General features: G+C 40.5%; 2 protein-coding genes across 3 annotated transcripts; both read left to right on the forward strand.

Moving 5' to 3' along the window:
- The first annotated feature begins 709 nt into the window (after positions 1–709).
- Positions 710–9,178, forward strand: rab27a (RAB27A, member RAS oncogene family). 2 transcript variants are annotated; one of them, XM_037979707.1, is made up of 7 exons: positions 710–937; positions 1,427–1,552; positions 5,711–5,879; positions 6,639–6,724; positions 6,813–6,916; positions 7,161–7,284; positions 7,543–9,178. In XM_037979707.1, exons 3-7 carry the CDS (start codon positions 5,727–5,729, stop codon positions 7,736–7,738), a joined length of 663 nt encoding a protein of 220 aa, XP_037835635.1. In that variant the 5' UTR covers positions 710–937; positions 1,427–1,552; positions 5,711–5,726; the 3' UTR covers positions 7,739–9,178. The 2 variants fall into 2 exon arrangements, with proteins under 2 accessions (XP_037835635.1, XP_017296020.1); XM_017440531.3 differs by lacking the exon at positions 1,427–1,552 and having other exon boundaries at positions 712–937.
- Positions 9,179–9,656: 478 nt separating this feature from the next.
- On the forward strand, positions 9,657–17,453 carry vrk3 (VRK serine/threonine kinase 3). Its single transcript, XM_017441008.3, has 16 exons — positions 9,657–9,787; positions 10,612–10,808; positions 10,905–11,057; positions 11,588–11,677; positions 11,798–11,920; positions 12,412–12,558; positions 13,338–13,381; positions 13,489–13,555; positions 14,465–14,549; positions 14,638–14,737; positions 14,835–14,927; positions 15,406–15,538; positions 15,775–15,892; positions 15,973–16,031; positions 16,112–16,248; positions 17,068–17,453. Exons 2-15 carry the CDS (start codon positions 10,613–10,615, stop codon positions 16,246–16,248), a joined length of 1,545 nt encoding a protein of 514 aa, XP_017296497.1. The 5' UTR covers positions 9,657–9,787; position 10,612; the 3' UTR covers positions 17,068–17,453.
- The last annotated feature ends 58 nt before the right edge of the window (positions 17,454–17,511 follow it).

A 17,511-nucleotide genomic window follows, 5' to 3' on the forward strand; every position in this document is an offset into this window, starting at 1 on the left:
ATTGATTAAATACTACCACACAAAATATTTTTTCCACTGGGATCATCCGTCACCCAACAAAGCCACAAAGTGATCCACACATCCTCCAATACATCTATTACAGACCCTGTGAACATTTACATGTTATAATTAAATGTTTTTCCCCAGCTTCCTTTGAAATTATTCTTTGGATAACAGGAAATTACTTATTTCTGGTGCAGTTTTTGCAAAGACTGAATTAGTAGTGGAGATAATGTGAACTGTATTCAAACTAGAGACAAAACTATCTAAATATATAGATAAAGACCACTTTTAAAAAGTCCGGCTGGTTAAAGCAAAATATAGGGAAATGAGGGATGACTGAAGAGTTGTACAATCTTGATTACATTATTTTTTTCTTTTTAGCTTGATTTGTACATTTAGGAGTATATAAAGGTGTGATCAACTCTTTCATTTGAATAAAATATCTTTAAATAAGGACGATCAGGAGCACTGAAGTGAAGTTTTGACCCGTCTAAAGTTGCGTCGCTCCAGTTTGTGTTTTTAGCGGCCGGTTGACAAACGGTGCGTTCCTTTTCCGTTCGCCGGGCTGCGACTCGGCTGGAAATGACGACGGGCCGGAACGGAGCGTGGACTCCGCCCGCCTTGGCCGAGGCGCCTCGTCAGCCGGGCTTGCACGCGGGCGCGCAGCTAGCCACCCTTTTAGGTCCGTGAGGAGGGAGGAGGAGCTGTTCCTCCTCAACGGGAGGAGACGACATCCACTCGGAAAGTTAAGGTGGTGCTCCTCCGGGTGAATGAGGCTGCTCACATGTCAACTGATGGGCCAGAGGCGACGGAGAAATTAAAAAGGGCTGATTAGTCCACTCTTTTATCTTGAATCTCCAACGGTCATTTGAAACGTTTTTTTCTTTTTAAAGAAGCAGGACGCAGCTAGCTAACGGCAGCGCCTCGCGCCTTGGTGAGTACAACTTTAGTTTTCAGGAAATGTGTCAACCGAAAAAACCAGCAGCTTGTAGCATCTGTTAGGAGTTAGCAAGGCTGCGGAAAGTTAACTTTTTACAACACAAGAGTTTATTTATTTATGTATTTTGACTCGTGGCGTCTGTTAAAACTCACTCGGACTGAGCGGAAACACTTTTTTCCTCCCCCTCTCCACCTGCTTCATTTTAGAGCTGCTATAACTTCACAAGTTGCTCAACAACCACGCTTAAAAAAAAATAAACAAAAGTTAAAACTCGCCTTTCTCCACGCTGGAGTTGGCAGTGTTATTTCAGGTTGCTATGTGGTAGGCTTTGACGGAGATTTTGGAGTTTTAAATAAGTTTTAAAAAGTGATCATTAAAAGATGCCGAGGAGGTCACGTGACCACCACATGAGGACCAGCTGAGGGTCATTAGGTTTTCTATTTTAGTTAATTGATTTGGATTTTTGATTTGGATTCTTTCCAGCCCTTCTCCTCCTCCCCCTCCTGCTGATAAACCCTCACTTGGTGTTTTAATGACTGGATTGGCAGCAGGTTTTAAAGGTCCACCAAAGCCCATTCCTTGGCTTTCATTAATCTCTTCTCATCAGAGGTTTGTTTTTTCTTTTTTCTTTATTTTATTTTTTCCACAAGGAGCTTCCTGCTTCTGTCTTGGCCGGCTGCCCGGGGTGGGACCTCTACTTTATCCTTGACAAATGATTAAAGCTGATCTTTGTTTGCTCTTTTGCTGTTTGGGTGGGAGCCCGGCAGACACATGTGGTCCACTCCCACCGCAGGAGAAAATGGCGAAAGACTCAAGAGCTTCTGGGTTTCCAGTAAGGCAAATGAAAGCCCAAACGCTCCTTGGAGGAATGCGTATCGCCCGCCAGCTTTCATGACAGAAAGATTGTCTTGTAAATATTAAGCACAACCTCGCTGCATGTGTCGTGAATGACTCTCAGCTACTACTAACTCGGCATATGCAAAACGGACTGACTTGTGTCCGTTTCTGTGTTTGCTAAGACCAGTTGACTGTGGTGTCCATCTTGAATTGGGCTGGCGAGGTAAATCCTGCTCCTGAAAGTCTGATCCAAATCTATTCAGTGGTTCAAGAGATGTATAAGTGTTAAAACGGCAATCTGCAAAGCTGATTGAGTTGGAGCCTTTCTTTTTTTTTAAGGTCAGTTGGCTGCGGCGGCCATCTTAAAACTTTGTCCAGTGGAGCCGGTGCCACAGTTTTCTGATGTGACCTTCACCGTTGGCGGGATGTCCGGTTTTATGTGACACCTGTGAAACAAGGACTCGTTTGTCTGTTGTTTTTAAAAGGTTTTGGGGAAACATGAGAACTGCTTTCCTTCCCTTCCAGTTGGATCAACGGTCCTCGTCACAGACCTGCACCTCATAGTTTTCAGTCACCTCAAAAAGGGTGCATTTAACTTTTAACATCCGCCTCTCGGTCCTGCAGCGAGCATCGCAGGTTTCATTTGACACGTCCCCTTCAGAGGAGCAGCTCGGGACGTCAGTGTCTCAGGCAAGCTCATCTTTGACGGTAATAACTCTGTTGGCTTCCTTTTCCTTAAAAAGTGGTTCTAAACTTAAACTCGACACATTTGATTCTTACACCACCTTGTGTTTACCCGTTTGTTAAAAGCGAGATCAAAACTGAAACTCTTCTCATTAAGTAAAAGCCTGATTAGGCTGATTATAATCTCCAGAAAAAAACGCTGATGCAACCTTCACCCAAAGCAGCTGTGGTTTTGCAACTGTGTGACCCGTTTTATCACAAGCAGAAATCGTAGACTGACTCACTTCAGTTCCAGGGCTTTTAGGTAAGAACCCGTAACGCCAGTGAGAACGGTGGCCATCGGGCCGAGCTGTTGCCAAACGATCTCAAATGTTGTTCACAGGCTCAGAGTTTTAAACAGAGGAAAATCTGACTCGTCATAGCAGAGGAAGCAAGTTTTTGTGCTCGCCTCTCTAGAGCCGCAGCGAAAAGTGACTGTTCTAATTCTCTTTGCAGAAAAATATAAAAATAAATCATCAGCTTTTAATTTGAAATTAATTCATCCTCGCGAGTAAATTAAAGCCCTCTCGTTTCTTGAAGAAAATAAATTATTTCATGATGTCCTATGAGCTTTTAGCTCCTGAAGGATGAATCTCAGCTACTACCACAGCTCAGTATCTGTAACATCAGCTGAGTTACGGCCCCATTTGTGTTGGCTTAGGTTGGTCAGCTGTGGCGGCCATCTTGAGTGGGGTTGACCTGCCTGCCTCTGGTGGTGGGTGATGACCTAAATGCTGTGAAGTTCACATTTTTTGTTGAAGCGGTCTCAGTTTTCTGTCCTTGATGGCCTCAGAGCTCGGCGTTAACCTGTTGGCGTAACAGATGTGTTGAAAGTTTCGCTCCAGGTTTCCACCTCCTGAGCGTTGACCAACTGATGGTTTGTTCATCGTGAGCGCTACAGGAAGTGGTTCAGCGCTGGGCTGAATCTTCCTCCAGCCGCGCTTAACTATCGTCTTATTTCATCAAAAATAAGACGATAATAGTTGAAGTTTTATTTCCACCCTTCCTGAAGGCATGATTTAATTGCTGTAGTTATAAATGACTCCATGTTTTTGTTCTGGATGTAAGCAGCTGCCCTCCTCTAACTCATGGGAGACAAACCAGTTGTGCGGCGCTCCGAGGCTCCTGCCTGTTAGAAGTTTGACCAGAAAAACCTGAAAAAATCCTCCAGTTCAGAAACAAAGATTAAACGTAACTGGCATTCCTTAAGGCAGGAGCGTCAAACTCCAGGCCTCGAGGGCCGCCGTCCTGGAAGTTTTAGGACTTCCTGCTCGGACACACCTGATTCAAATGGTTTAATCACCTCCACGCCAAATCGCCAAGTTCTCCAGAAGCACGTCCGCAAGGCGCCCATTTAAACCAGGTGTTTTAAAGCAGGAACACGTCTAAGACAAGCAGGAGAGCGTCCCCCGAGGACCGGAGTTGGACATGTCTCGTCCACCGCTTTGCAGATTTAAAGATCTGGTTTGATCTGATGGTGCTTGAATCATCAACATTGTTGAAACCTTCATAAAGTAAATGTTATTTTTGCTTCATTCACCCCAACAATTAAAACAACCTGATTATCTGATCAATTTGTTCACATAAATGTAGCCTCTGAAAACATCCTAAACAAATATAATTAGTTTTAAGGTGTAATCCAGACTGAAAGCAACACATTTGTTGTAACTAAACCTTCCCAGAGAGTACAGATGATATTTTTAGACCTTTTTATTAAAGTCGTGTCTCCAGTTCATGTGACACCACTTAAGGACTTTTGTCTCCATTGATGTTCAAAGGCTGTTTCTGCTTTTTTCAAGTTTATTTTAATGACGTTTAAAATAAAGTTTTGGTGAAAGAAACGGCTCTCCTTATTTTAAGAAGCTAAAAATGTAGATAATAAATACATTTTTTTTTTATCATTTCATCTTTTAATCATGGAGCAGTTCCCTGATCTCTGCATTCTTCATCTGATTTCTTTAATTAATGAATTTGGGTTTTCCTTTTTTATATAAAAAGATCTCACCGGATGTCTTTGTAGGTAAAACACAGGTGTATGAATTGTGATTTGATTCAGTGAGAAGATGGCAGCAGATTTAGATGGTTTATAAAACTTTTAACTTGCGGCACCATTTAAGGCCGTTTCCACTGCAAGATGTCGATCTTGGGCCTCAGACCCTAATCTGCTTTCAGATCCAGATGAAAGGATGAATGGCTGAACGGGTCAGCGGTGCGTTCAGGGGAAGAATGCAAAGCTTGACTTAAAATCCCATCATGTGATAAATCTGAACAGTTAGTGAACCAAAGTTTCTCTCATTACAGCTGTGGAATTTTAAATTTTTCTTCCAATTATATATTAACCCAACCAGTGAAATCCTAACTGCGTTCAGGTCATAAAGAACAGAAGAAAACTTAATTGTGTCGAATCGGTTGTTTGTTAAAGAGGTTTCTACAAAATGCTGTTGCAACACTGATCCCATTTCACCGTTTCCATCCGCTTTTGTTCCAACTTGTCGGCGCCGTGGTGTTGTTCTGGGTGTGGAGATGATTCAACTCTTTACTGCAGAGCTTCAGCCTTCATTTCATAAAGTTTACAGGCAGGAAAAAAACACTTTTCATCTAGAAGTTGTTACTGCTGTGCCTCATCTTTGCTGTAATTCTTAGTTTAATGTAGCTGTCTGTGCCTGTTTGCCAACATTACAGCAATCCTAAACAGTGGTTGCAACCATCCAGATATCCAGTGTTCGATATGTAAACCAGTGAAGAGACACTTTGGTGTCAGTCTGCACTCAGAACGTGTCTCCTATTAATTCAGTTTATTTAAAGAGCACCAATTCAGTCACCTCGGGGCACAGCAGAAGGAGAGAAACGCGTCCAACTCATAAATCTGACTAAGCTCCAGCTTCAAATCCAATTACAGACAGCTGAGTTGTTATTATTATACAATACCTAGGGCATCCAGCATCAAACAATCAGCACATCTTTCAGCCCCTGAAGAAGGGAGCAGCTGATAGAACAACATTCACCCAGCAGCAGGAAGTATTGATAAAATAAAGTTTAAAACTGTGAGCAGTTTGAGGTTTTCTTGAGCGCACGCCAAGAACACCTTTTAGTCCTTTTGATTCTCTTGAGCTTCAGATTCTGGATCCAAGTTTTTATGCTTTTAAGATGGTTCAGCATTTATTTCTGTGATGCGAGAGATTTTTGTTTTTTGTTTTGCTGTTACAGAAATTAAGGGAGCACTATGTCTGATGGGGACTATGATTACCTCATCAAGTTCCTAGCTCTGGGCGACTCTGGTGTGGGGAAAACGAGCTTTCTGTACCAGTACACCGATGGCAGGTTTAACTCCAAGTTCATCACTACAGTCGGAATAGACTTCAGAGAAAAAAGAAAGGTGAGTTTTTACGGTTTCATCAATCCAGCTGTGAAGATTTCTGCACTAAATGTGTGTTTATGCTGAATGGATTTTAGCCGGTTCTTTAGGGGCTTGGATTCATTTTAATATGTTAATAAAACACCGCTGTTGGATGACTAATGTTGGTGAACAGCAGGCAGCACCCTCCTTAAGAACAAACACTCCTGCCATCAGCAAACAGCTGATTTATGTTCATATTTACAATGTTCTCAGTTTAGTGCTGCCAACCTGCAGCTCCCGAAGGACATCCTGCTGTTAAAGTACCTCTTTAAAATAAACCTTTGATAGAAACTGAGCGTAGTCTTTTATTGGTAAAGTAAAATAAATGAAATTAGTTATGACTGTGGTTTAAAAACCAGTCTTTATGAAGAATAAATCCGTAATCTGGGATCTCCGCTTCACTTCCTGAAGCACGTTTAACTGCAGAGGTCTGAGCAGTCTTGAAAAGAACTGAAAGACTTCTAATATATTTGGATCAATTTATTTTGTCTCATTGTAAGATTTGTAGAACCAGAATTAAAAGAAGCTGAACTCTATTTTTAAAGCATAATCTTTGGACGTATATAAAGCTTTACATGCTCTTAATTAGGGGCGTAACGGTACACGTCTGTACTCGGACTGCTCTGAGGATTAAAGTAAGATACTATCTGAAGCAAAGCAGGAAGGTTCAGATTCTTTAAGACGCTGCCTCTGAAGGAACCCGGACGGGTTAAATGTTCACGTCTCCGCCTCCCTCAGGTGTACAACTCCAAAGGTCCAGATGGAGCTCCAGGCCGAGGACAGAAGATCCACCTGCAGCTGTGGGACACTGCAGGACAGGAGAGGTATCCCATCATCCTCTGCAGCTAGCAGCTGATTGTTTTTTTTTTTCTTCTGAGTGTTTCTAATTCTTTTTGTCCCCGATCAATCCAGGTTCAGGAGTTTGACAACTGCTTTTTTTCGAGACGCGATGGGTTTCCTTCTCCTGTTTGATCTCACGAACGAGCAAAGCTTCCTCAACGTCAGAAACTGGATGAGTACGTCTCCTGACCGGTCCTAATCAGCCAGCAGGCAGCTGAATTACAAGTTTTCATGACATTTGGAAACATTTTATTGATGCTAGGTGGTCGTCGCGCCACTAAAAGATCTAAATCGTGTCTTCAAGCTGCTTCCTCTGCTGCTGTGGTCACGTTTTGTAATTCTTGAATATTATTCTTGTGAAACCTGATGTTGCACTCCGGACTGAATAATGACGCCAGAGTGTGTGTGTGTGTGTCTCAGGTCAGTTACAGGTTCACGCCTACTGTGAGAATCCAGATGTGGTCCTGTGTGCCAACAAGTGCGACCTGGCAGATCAGAGAGCGGTCAGTGAAAGCGAGGCCCGTGAACTGGCAGAGAAGTACGGGTAGGTCGGAGTGTGAGCAAACCTCTCCCTCAAACGTTTGTCAAGAAGGCAGTGGCTGCACTGTTTGTCTAACTCTGCTCAGGAAGACTAAACTCCTCCTCGAGAAGCAAATATTTACCTACATGTGTAAAATATCCGGTTCTGATACCATAAGGATCACTATTTACTGAAACCACACTGACCAGCAATGAGTCAAATGACCACAAAGTACAAATTTCATCTTCTTCTTCTTCTTCTTTTTTTAACCACGTTGTGCAGAATCCCGTACTTCGAGACGAGCGCCGCGAGCGGGCAGAACGTCGAAGAAGCCGTCGACGTCCTCCTGGATCTCATCATGAAGAGGATGGAGCGGTGCGTCGACAAGTCCTGGATCCCGGACGGCACGGTCCGCGCCAATGGCCCCTCCAACGCGGACCTGTCGGAGAGCTCCGACAGAGGCAAATGCTCGTGTTAGAGCGAATGCTGTCGCGCGCACGTGTTCCACCGTAGTATTGGAGGATGATGGGAAGGCATCCAAGTAGAAGCAGTGGGAGTTTTATTACATTTTGTGTCGAGGAAACACTTTCTCGTCGTCATTATCTGTGTTCTTTGCTCCACAAACCAGTGTGTTGCAGGTTTACTGACACGCCGAGCAGTTTAACGGTCATGGTGAGGTTTTTGACAGGTTCATTTACTCTAGCTGTTAGTTTGGGGTATTTTTCATACAACACCGAACACGCATTCAGCTTCAACATATATATAAACTGTATCCTCCAAAGAACATCGTCTCTGCTGCGCGTTAGCCCTGCTGTAAATAAGTTGCCAAGAAGGAAACATAACCAGGAATGGGGTCATACTTTCAGGAACCTTTAGGTCACTGCTGATAACTTACCGAATGCTTCAGGCTCATCAGGAAAATCCAGCTCTTACTGTCCCCCTCTGTTTGTCGGGTGCAGTTAACACGTTTACTTTTTACTCCAAGTGCACTTTTAGCCTGTAGCTACAAAAAGTTAATTAAATAACAGGAATAAATATGAGACAAGTTAAAACACAAGGAGACAGCAATTATAAGAGAACGCTTCGGCCTGAAATGATAATTAACCCTTTACTCTTTTAATCCAGTGCCTTGTCTGTTTTGTCTGAGGTAAATAAAACGATCAAAAGAAAGAAAAAAAAAAAGCACTAAAACAAAAGTTTTGCATCCAATGAGGACATTTCAGATGAAGTTCTGTCATAATGCTCACAGTTAAAGGTTCACAGCGCTCCGTTTTCACTCATGGATCCACAAATTCAACCTTTAAAATCAACAGATTTATATTCTTCACTTCCTGAAATTATTTAAAGTATTAATTTTAGGGGGTAGAGACTGAAAACAACCATCAGTTAAGTTTAGCTTTTTTTTTTCTTTTAATTGGATGATCTGTGACTTACTGGCTCCATAAAGCAGGTTTTCTGCTGTAAGGCTCCTCTGTTTACAAATCAGTAAATTATTTAATAAAACTAAGTTAATGAAGCCATTTGTGGGGTTGAAAAGGTTCATTTGTAAAAGATAATAGGAGATATTTTGGTAACTTTTTATAAATAAACCAACACAAATGGGTCTGTTTCATCACTGATTACATTTAATATTTTATTAAATATATTCTATACTTATGAACACTGGATTAATGTAGTATTTAAATGTTTTACACGTTTTGTTACTTTATTTTGTTTGTTAAACATACTTGTAGTCTTTAAAAACACAAATATAATATTTTATTTTTTCCTTCCAGTAATTAACATATTTAGAAATGTGCCTTAAAATTAGATTCTGTCACCTTTAGAAAGCCTGAAATATATCATGCTGTCACTTGTGCCATGGTTGTATTTTCAAAACGTGTAAAATATGTCCAAAATAAACATTTCTATTTATGTATAACCTTGAATTTGTACTGTTTTTAATACCTCGATCACCAAGAGGATGACAGCGAACGTTTATCATCTCACCAGCAGAGGCTTTTTTATCTGATTTATTAGGATTTTAGCAGCTAATTTGAATAATTACACTAGAAGCTTAATGCTGTTTAATTTCCTCATAAAACAATAATAATAATAAAGAATACATTTAATAGCATGTATCTGTGCTAAATAATAAAAGCCCAATATGTTTTGTGTCATAACATTAACAGATTATATATTTTTCCTCCTGTGTAAACTGGGATGTTTTTTTTTCTTTCATTTTTAAAAGTGAAATTAAATAAAATATAAAATAACGAGTTTTTGTGTTGTTATTTTAGTTTAATACTATCAGTGTTTTTTTTTCTGATTTAATATGGTAATATCTTGTTTTTAGAGTTTTGGTAAGGTGATTATGAGGGCGGACGTGCAGCCATGTGAACCTGGCTGCACGTCCCGCATCGTCCTGCAGGGGGCAGCCCCGCCGCTGCGCAGGAGGTTTCTGCGCAGCTTTAAGCCAGAGAAGAAGAAGCAGAACCCGGAAGACAGAAAAAGAACCAAAACAGATCGGCGAAGTTTTTGTTTTAAGGTAACAACATTATTTTTATACGTTTCCAGTTTACTGGTCAGTTATTTTTAGCTTTATTTTTAAAATCGCACCTTAAAAACGAGCTGGAGCTTCAGTCTGAAATAAACTGTGTTTATATATTTATATGTTGAAATTTTTAAATGTTAGCTGACGTTTGGTTATTGGTATTTTTGTCAAGAAAATGTGTCAAAATCTTTAAAATAAGTGAATATAAGACACGGTGTCTAACTCGTGTGTGTTGTAATTGCCAAAATGTAACTACTTTTAAGAAATTGTGTGAATATTAGTTAATAAATGTTTCTTAGCTTTTTTGTTTACTAAATTAAAGCAAAAATTTAGGATTATTTGTTGTTTGTTCTCTGTATCCAAAGAGAAGCACCATAGCTGCATATACACAAGGTTATAGTTTAGTTCATATTATCCTGAAATTGAAAGCCAGTTAATTAGTCACTAATAAGTTTAGTCGTGTAAATCTTAATGTGGTTTTTATCAAAGTATGACAAAAATATGTCTAAATATCTAAAACAGAAATAAGATGAACCCAAGTTAAATGATTTTAAATAATCTAAATTAATATCTGTGATGTTATTAGAAACAAATCATGTAAATAAAAAAAACAACAAAAATGTCAACATTTACTGTAAATAATGCATAAAAAGCCACAAAATGTAATATATCATCTAAGTTATCAACTATATATTCTCTGTAAAACAAGGTTCCGTGCTTTTTGCTGTGATTACTACATTTTGTTTAATTAATACACATGAATTTGTGCCTCAGAGATTCTCTGTTAATGAAGATTTGTCGTGTATATCCTCTCGCAGCATGCCTTTCAGTTTTTGCCCTCAGTGCGGGACAAAGCTGCAGCCTGGTTTTAAGTTTTGTCCTTCGTGTGGAGAGAAACTTCCCTGCTTTGCTGATGAAACTGGACTTTCAGCCTCAGCTGCCTCTTTAAAGCACGAAGCAACATTTACTGTTAAAGCAAGCCCTGCTTCAAGTTGTGAGTCCACAAAAACTAAAGGTAAAGGTCTTTGCAATATCTTCTATTCGTGTCACCTTTAATCAAACATTTATGTGGTTTTAAATCTGTTTTATTTATTTATTTATTTATTTTCAGATTCTGTCATTTCAAGCATAGTTTCACCTCGTCCCGCCCTAAAAAAGACCCGTAACTCCCTGCGCCTGGAAAAGGAAGTTAAATTCAACATCCAGGATGCTTCGACACACATGCTGTCCTCCACTTATCCTGCTGGAAACATCCTGACTCAAGGTAATTAAAACAGTCTGCAGACAGTTTAACAAGGTCGCTGATCAGCCCTAACTGGTTAAACACCTGCCAAATATTTAGCACGCTTCCATTTTGTTGCCGAAACTTTCCTGACCTGCTGCAGCAGTGACTTCTCTGGATGTCTTAAGGTCTGCTGCTGCGTTTGCCTCCAACATCGTCAGTTCTAGATCGTTTTAAAGTGGAGATGTTGGAAAAACTCTTTAAAACTATAACAAAACAATCTGCACAGAACTGTGTATGCAAACATTTTTCTGGATTCTTAAACTGTTAATGAAAATTTAGAAAGTTGTTCTTGTCCAAGTTAATAGTACAAACTGATCCAATAAATCTACAATATTATTGTTCTTGAATCTGTTTGTTGATATGAATTAAAGTTAAGCTCAACACTTGTAGCTGCACTTTTCCACCCAAAGTCCTGTAATGTTTGCGGTTAGCGTGTTCAACATGAAACAGGAAGGCAAAACGAGAGCGTTTAATCTTTTCAAATGAAAGGTTTCGATTTGTATCAACAGATAAGAGTGTTTCTCCTTCAAAGCTGCACACAGTGGCTGTTAATGCTGATTTAGAGGTGGAGCCTCCCGTCGTCAGATCCCCTCGATCTGGTGAGCTGAAACACAGACCTGCTTCGTAAACAAGCAGTGACACAGATGATTCATAACAAAAACTGCTGAGTCTCGTCTTTTCTGTGTGTTCTCGTTAATCTCTGTTTGATCTGTGTTCAGTCAGAGGGAAGGGCAAAGTCTTCAGTCCTGTGAAGAAGGAAGCAGAAGAAGAAAAGACCCCGACGGGAGGAATAACAGCAGGCGGAGCCGTTTCATCACCAAACTCCAAGTTATCTCCAAAAGGTGAGCTTCAGATTCACCTACTTACAGTATATATAAGTACATAAAAATCTAATATAAACAGGATCAGGCACACCTGCCAGGTATGAATCACTGCGTTATTTTTGTTTTGTTTGCTGCGTCTTCTTTGTCCTAAAGTCTGTATTTAATTATTTTCAGAACTTTGCTCAGTTCTGTCCTCTAAACCAGAGTCTTGATGATTTAAACACTAAAGTTGAGATTCTTCCTTTCTTACTGATTGTGAAATCACAAGAAATCTCCTCTTTTTTTTAACAGATTTATTTTCATTTTGTTGTGGCACTCGAATCATTTAAGTTGTTTAATATCCAACTCGCTGGGGAAATAACAAATAATTGGTGACGTAACTAGAAGAAATAGTCAAATTGGTTAATTTTTGTTCGTTAGCTGTCTTGTTGGGTTTGGCAGGATGCTGACTGCAGGAGAGAAAGTTTGTTTGAATTTGGCTAATTTTGAATGTTTATTTGAATGAGCAGCAGCTGGAAGAAGCAAAGCCAAGAGGGCGAAGCACGCGCCGGCGGTGGAGCCGCTGCAGGACGGTGAGGAGCTGACGGACACAACGGGGAGAAAGTGGAAACTGGTGAAGCTGCTGAGCCGGAGCTCGACGGAGCTCCTCTACGAAGGTGAGGGTGGAGGAACAAAGGAACAAAGAGCTGTTTGAATATTAATATTTAATCATCTCAGATTTCACATATGGTGTTCAACATACTAAGAGGAAACAAAACAAGTTTTCTAAGTAAAACACAACAATTAGTTGATGTTTTAAATGCACAGTAAATGGTTTAACTGAAGTAAAAACAGAAAAACTTTGTCCTGATTGGGGTAAAACTTTTACTGATTTCATATCCGACACTTTGTGCAGCACTTTAGTAAACTAAAGTTGTCTTGAAATATGGTGTAAGAAAAAAAAACTTTGTAGCTAATGTAGGTTAGTGGACGAAACTGCAGTTGAATAAAAGAGTGAATAGAGTAGATCTTTATTTGTCTCTTAGCAGGGAAACTGACATTATTGCATCAGCAAACGTATCAAGATAAGAGAAAAATAAATACTTAAAGCAAAAGATAACAAAGGCGCCGAATACAAGGTGAGAAAAATCAAAGTGAGAGAAATAGTGTTTCCTGTGAAGACGCAGCGTGAATCCTGAGCGCTGGATGACTTTCCTGAAACTTGCTGAAAAGCTAAAACTGAGATGATAAAGCTGAAAGAAGCAAAACAGTAGCTAAAAGCTAGAAGGAGAAAATGCTAGCTAAAAGCTAAATATAGCAAAAGACTTGCTAAGGACGAAGGCAAGCCAGAAGCTAAAAGTAAGAAAGTGCTAACTTAATGCTTAAATTAGTCGAGGAATCGTTCTTATCCAGATATTTATGATGTTTTGATTTTTTTTGTTTTTGTTTTCTTCAGTTTCACGGCCCAATGTGAAAGAGTCGGATCACGTCCTCAAACTGGTCAGTGAGTTTTTACAACGAGGGGCCGTTCTTGTAGAAATCCTCCATTTGTTCTGCCGTTCTAATGACACGTCTTCACGGAGGTTTCTGTCTGGTTTTAATTTCAGGGAGCTAAAGACGGAAAGATCTTCAATGAGCAGAACTTTCTACAGAGAGCTGCTAAACCTGCGTCCGGTGAGAGTTTACCGAGTTCAGCAGTTTCAGAACTCAAGAACAGAACGGTTCTGCTGCAGGTCCAGTGTTTGTCGGTCCTCCTGTGGATTAATGTGATCATGGATTAATCTGCTGGCAGCAGTTTAACAGTTCATTTACCGTATTTTCTGAACTATAAAGCGCACTGGATTATAATACTCACTGTCCATTTTCAAACTTTTGTCATATATAAGGCGCTATGGACTATAAGGAGCATTAAGAGAAAGAAAACAGCCCCCTGTCTTTTCAGAGAATACTACACCAATGTAAGCATCAAGTATAAACGCCTCCACCATTCGCTCGGAGCCCTGAGACTATAACTGAGCCTTAACCTCATGAGCGGAGCAGCTTTGTAGTTTAACCAAAGTCTTACTAAAACATTACGTCTTCTTTCATATATAAGGCACTCAGGATTATAAGGGACTCTGTCGTTTTTTGATAAAATTGAAGGCTTTTAAGAGCGCCTTATAGTCTGGAAAATACGGTAATTTGTTTATATTCAGTAAGATTAGAGGAAAATTAGAATGAGAACAACTGCAGCAGAACAGTAGCTAAAAGCTAAAAATAAAGCGAGTACACTGAAGTCGATTTCAAAAGCAGTTTTTCTCAAAGATTTAAAAAGATCTCAATGCATCTCTGTCATAAACAACAGTTGTACATCGAGTTAAGCAATTTTAAAAAAGTTTAAAAGATTAAAAAAAAAAAAAGTCCTGAACGAGCTGAACGTTTTGACGACTGAAAGTTTGAAATATTTGGTCTAAAAAACTGTAGGTGAGAAACTGTAAACAATCTGTGTGATTCAGAGGTACATTAAGACTCATTTGAAGCCTTTATAGGAACAGCACTGATGTGTCAGAACTGAACCCGATAATCTTATTATCGCCTCTTTAGTGGAGAAGTGGATCAAACAGAACAAGATGGACTTTCTGGGGATCCCCGTCTGCGTTGGCTTCGGCCTCCATGCTGATTCATACAGGTGTGCGTTAAATTTCTGCATATTTACACAACCTGCTGCAGCGTTTTTTTCTCCCCACAGACTCAGGTTTGTGTTTTTAATCCCGCAGGTTTCTTATTTTCCCCGACATGGGTCGCTCTCTCCACTCGGTGATCGAGGAGAACAAGGTGTTGTCTCAGAAAGACGTTCTGCATCTCGCCTGCAGAGTGGTGAGCGATTTCATCCCGCCGCGAGGCATCGGTTCATCGGTTCGGCCGTTCGGCTCGGCTCTTTTGGTGAAATGTCTTTTTTTCTTTGTCCTTTCAGCTGGACGTGCTGCAGTTTATGCACTTGAACGAGTACGCCCACGCGGACATCACTGCAGAGAACGTCTACATCAAGGCTGGGCAGAAATCACAGGTCAGAAATGTTCTCAGATATAACGAGGTGCAGCAAACGTGAAAACCAGATTTTTAGTTATTGTTACACCTATTTGTTATATTTCTTTGTTTTATTGCCATGATTTGAGGAACATTTTTCTTATTTTGTCATTTTCTTTAATAAAATAAAGGTTTTCCTTCAAGTTTTTTCTGATTTTCAGAGTTTTTTTTGCATTATTCTGTGATTTTTTTTTTTTTTTTTTTTTTTTTTTTTTTTTTGTAGTGTTACTTTTCTCTTCTGGTTTTTTAAATGTTTTTTTTTTTGTTAAATGGGTTCTTTCCCCAACATTTTTCCTTGTTTTCTGAACCTATGTGAGATTTTTTTTTAGTTTTTCAGCACAGTTGTGTTTTAGTTGTTCATATATCTTTTATCTGTAATATTTTCTTGTGTTTGCTGTTTGTTTTTGTGCCTTGCTCCTCTGCATTACCCTGGTTTTGTAATTTGTGTGTGTTGTCAGGTGTACCTGGTCGGATACTGCCACGCCTTCAGGTTCTGTCCCGGAGGTCAGCACGTCGAGTACCGTGAAGCCAGCAGGACGGCACACGAAGGCACCGTGGAGTTCATCAGCCTGGACGCTCACAGGGGAGCAGGTGTGGGACTCGTCCTCGTCCGAAAGACAAACGCCGTCACACCGCTTACATCCAGTTAGACACCATCTAATCGCAGCCAGATTGATTTTTCTCCTTCCAGCTCTGCACCCACACTCCATCTGCCCATCTGGTGCAGGCGACGAGATTCATGTTTTCTTCTCTGATTGTAATCCCGCAAAATATCTCCGAAACTATTCTGCTCGTTTGGTCATATGATGTGTGTCCCTGTGTCTCAGCTCCGTCTCGTCGCAGTGACCTGCAGTCCCTGGGTTACTGCATGCTGCACTGGCTCACGGGGTCGCTGCCGTGGTCCGAGCTCACTCAGCCCGACCAGGTGGCCGCCCAGAAGCAGAGGTAGATAACGCGGGCTGTTAACGGACACATTTTAAAGCGCAGATTTCTTCCACGTGCTCATCTGGTTTTGCTCCACGCAGGTACATGGACGATGTCAAAGCCTTGATGAGCCACTGCTTTGGGAGGAAGAAGGTTTCAAGTGAGTTTAAATGTTGTTTTTTTTGTGTGGTTAACGTTTAACGAGCGTGAGGCTGTTTGTTGACGTGTGTCTGTCTGCAGGTGCATTTCAAGCCTACCTGTCAGCAGTCATGTCTCTGCAGTATTCAGAGCAGCCCAGCTACTCAGAACTGAAGGCTGGACTCGACGCTGCTCTGCAGCAGCTGGGGGGGTCGATGGAGCAGCCGCTCAGTCTGTAGGTGAGGCCCCGCCCCCTGACACTCACCTGCAGCCAGGACTATAAACCAGAATCCAAATAATTAGCGCATCTGTTAGTGATCAGGGTTAAATAACCCGGATTACAGGGTTAGAATTCCCTATAGGAGCACATTTCTCCCTGTTTTAGACTAAGATCATTTAATATGAGAGGGGTGGAGTTAAAGCTGTTTTGGTCTTGTGCGATAAAGAGAGACCTCGCCTCATCTGTTAGCTGCTGAAGTCTGTGTTGAAGTTCAGTCTCAGCTATGATACGTTTTAGCTCAGTATTTGTAAATCCGACTGAGTTCAGTTCCACTCATCCTGTCTTTGATGGTGTTGTTCACGTTAGTGTAGTTTAAGTTCCACCGCCGTCAGACCTCAGCATAGACTGTCGCCGTGGAAGTGACCGTGAGCGCCACAGGTCAGCGTGTGGCAGAATTGTGGCCTCGGACATTTTTCAGTGACGTAAAAGTCGTTCAGACTGAAGTCGCTTCAGAAAACATTAGTTGTGTATCTGATTTTAGTGCCACATATGGAAATGACCTGGGTCAGATTTAAAAATACTGGATTTGTGTCATTCAGATGGTTATAAAATGGGCTAAAATGTCAGATTTGTACCACTTTCACCTGCAGTGTGAACGTATCCAGAAGTCATACGCCGATTAGCTGTAGCGGCCATATTTTTTTAGAGTACATCCAGTGATTACTTCCTGAGAATTTCACTAAAACACACGAGTGCCGGTGATTTAAATGTAAGTCAAGTTGCAGTAAACCTCTTTCTGTGAAGTAATATTTATGTTTTTTTCTACTTCTTTGCACAGAAATCGAGCCATAAGACGGCAGCCGGAACAGAAAAGATGATTTACTTTGGTTTCTGTCGGACACATTTTATCAGAAAGCTGTGAATTATTGAGTTCAACCTGAACGGGTGATGGTTCAACAGGTTTCATCACTTCAAGCATCAACAGAACTTTTTTAGCTTTTATTCGTTTGGTTTTTGGGTGCTGTTGGTGCTTTCAGCGTTTTTAAAAAGTTCCTGGTTTTAGATATTTTTGCTCGTTTCTTGTTTTTTTTCCTAAATGTGAGACGACAGCAGGATTATATATGTAGTTTTATTCTTGTTCATTAATTCTGCTGAACTCTTCAAAATTAAGCAAAGCACTGCTGTGGATTAACACAAATAAAAATCTATTTCTCTTTTAAAAAAGAGGTGCCTAAATGTTCTGTTTTCTATTTATCCAAATAAAACACACAGACACGCTGCT

The sequence above is a fragment of the Kryptolebias marmoratus genome, linkage group LG15 (assembly GCF_001649575.2).
Source record: "Kryptolebias marmoratus isolate JLee-2015 linkage group LG15, ASM164957v2, whole genome shotgun sequence".
Lineage (NCBI taxonomy): Eukaryota > Metazoa > Chordata > Actinopteri > Cyprinodontiformes > Rivulidae > Kryptolebias > Kryptolebias marmoratus.

Excerpts from the sequence above, each read along its gene's own strand:
- vrk3 (XM_017441008.3), top strand. The coding sequence starts at position 10,613 with ATGCCTTTCAGTTTTTGCCCTCAGTGCGGGACAAAGCTGCAGCCTGGT. Across the intron at positions 10,809-10,904 it reads TGAGTCCACAAAAACTAAAG|ATTCTGTCATTTCAAGCATA; the intron begins GTAAAGGTCTTT and ends ATTTATTTTCAG. Across the intron at positions 11,678-11,797 it reads CGTCAGATCCCCTCGATCTG|TCAGAGGGAAGGGCAAAGTC; the intron begins GTGAGCTGAAAC and ends ATCTGTGTTCAG.
- rab27a (XM_037979707.1), top strand. The coding sequence starts at position 5,727 with ATGTCTGATGGGGACTATGATTACCTCATCAAGTTCCTAGCTCTGGGC. Across the intron at positions 5,880-6,638 it reads ACTTCAGAGAAAAAAGAAAG|GTGTACAACTCCAAAGGTCC; the intron begins GTGAGTTTTTAC and ends CGCCTCCCTCAG. Across the intron at positions 6,725-6,812 it reads GACACTGCAGGACAGGAGAG|GTTCAGGAGTTTGACAACTG; the intron begins GTATCCCATCAT and ends CGATCAATCCAG.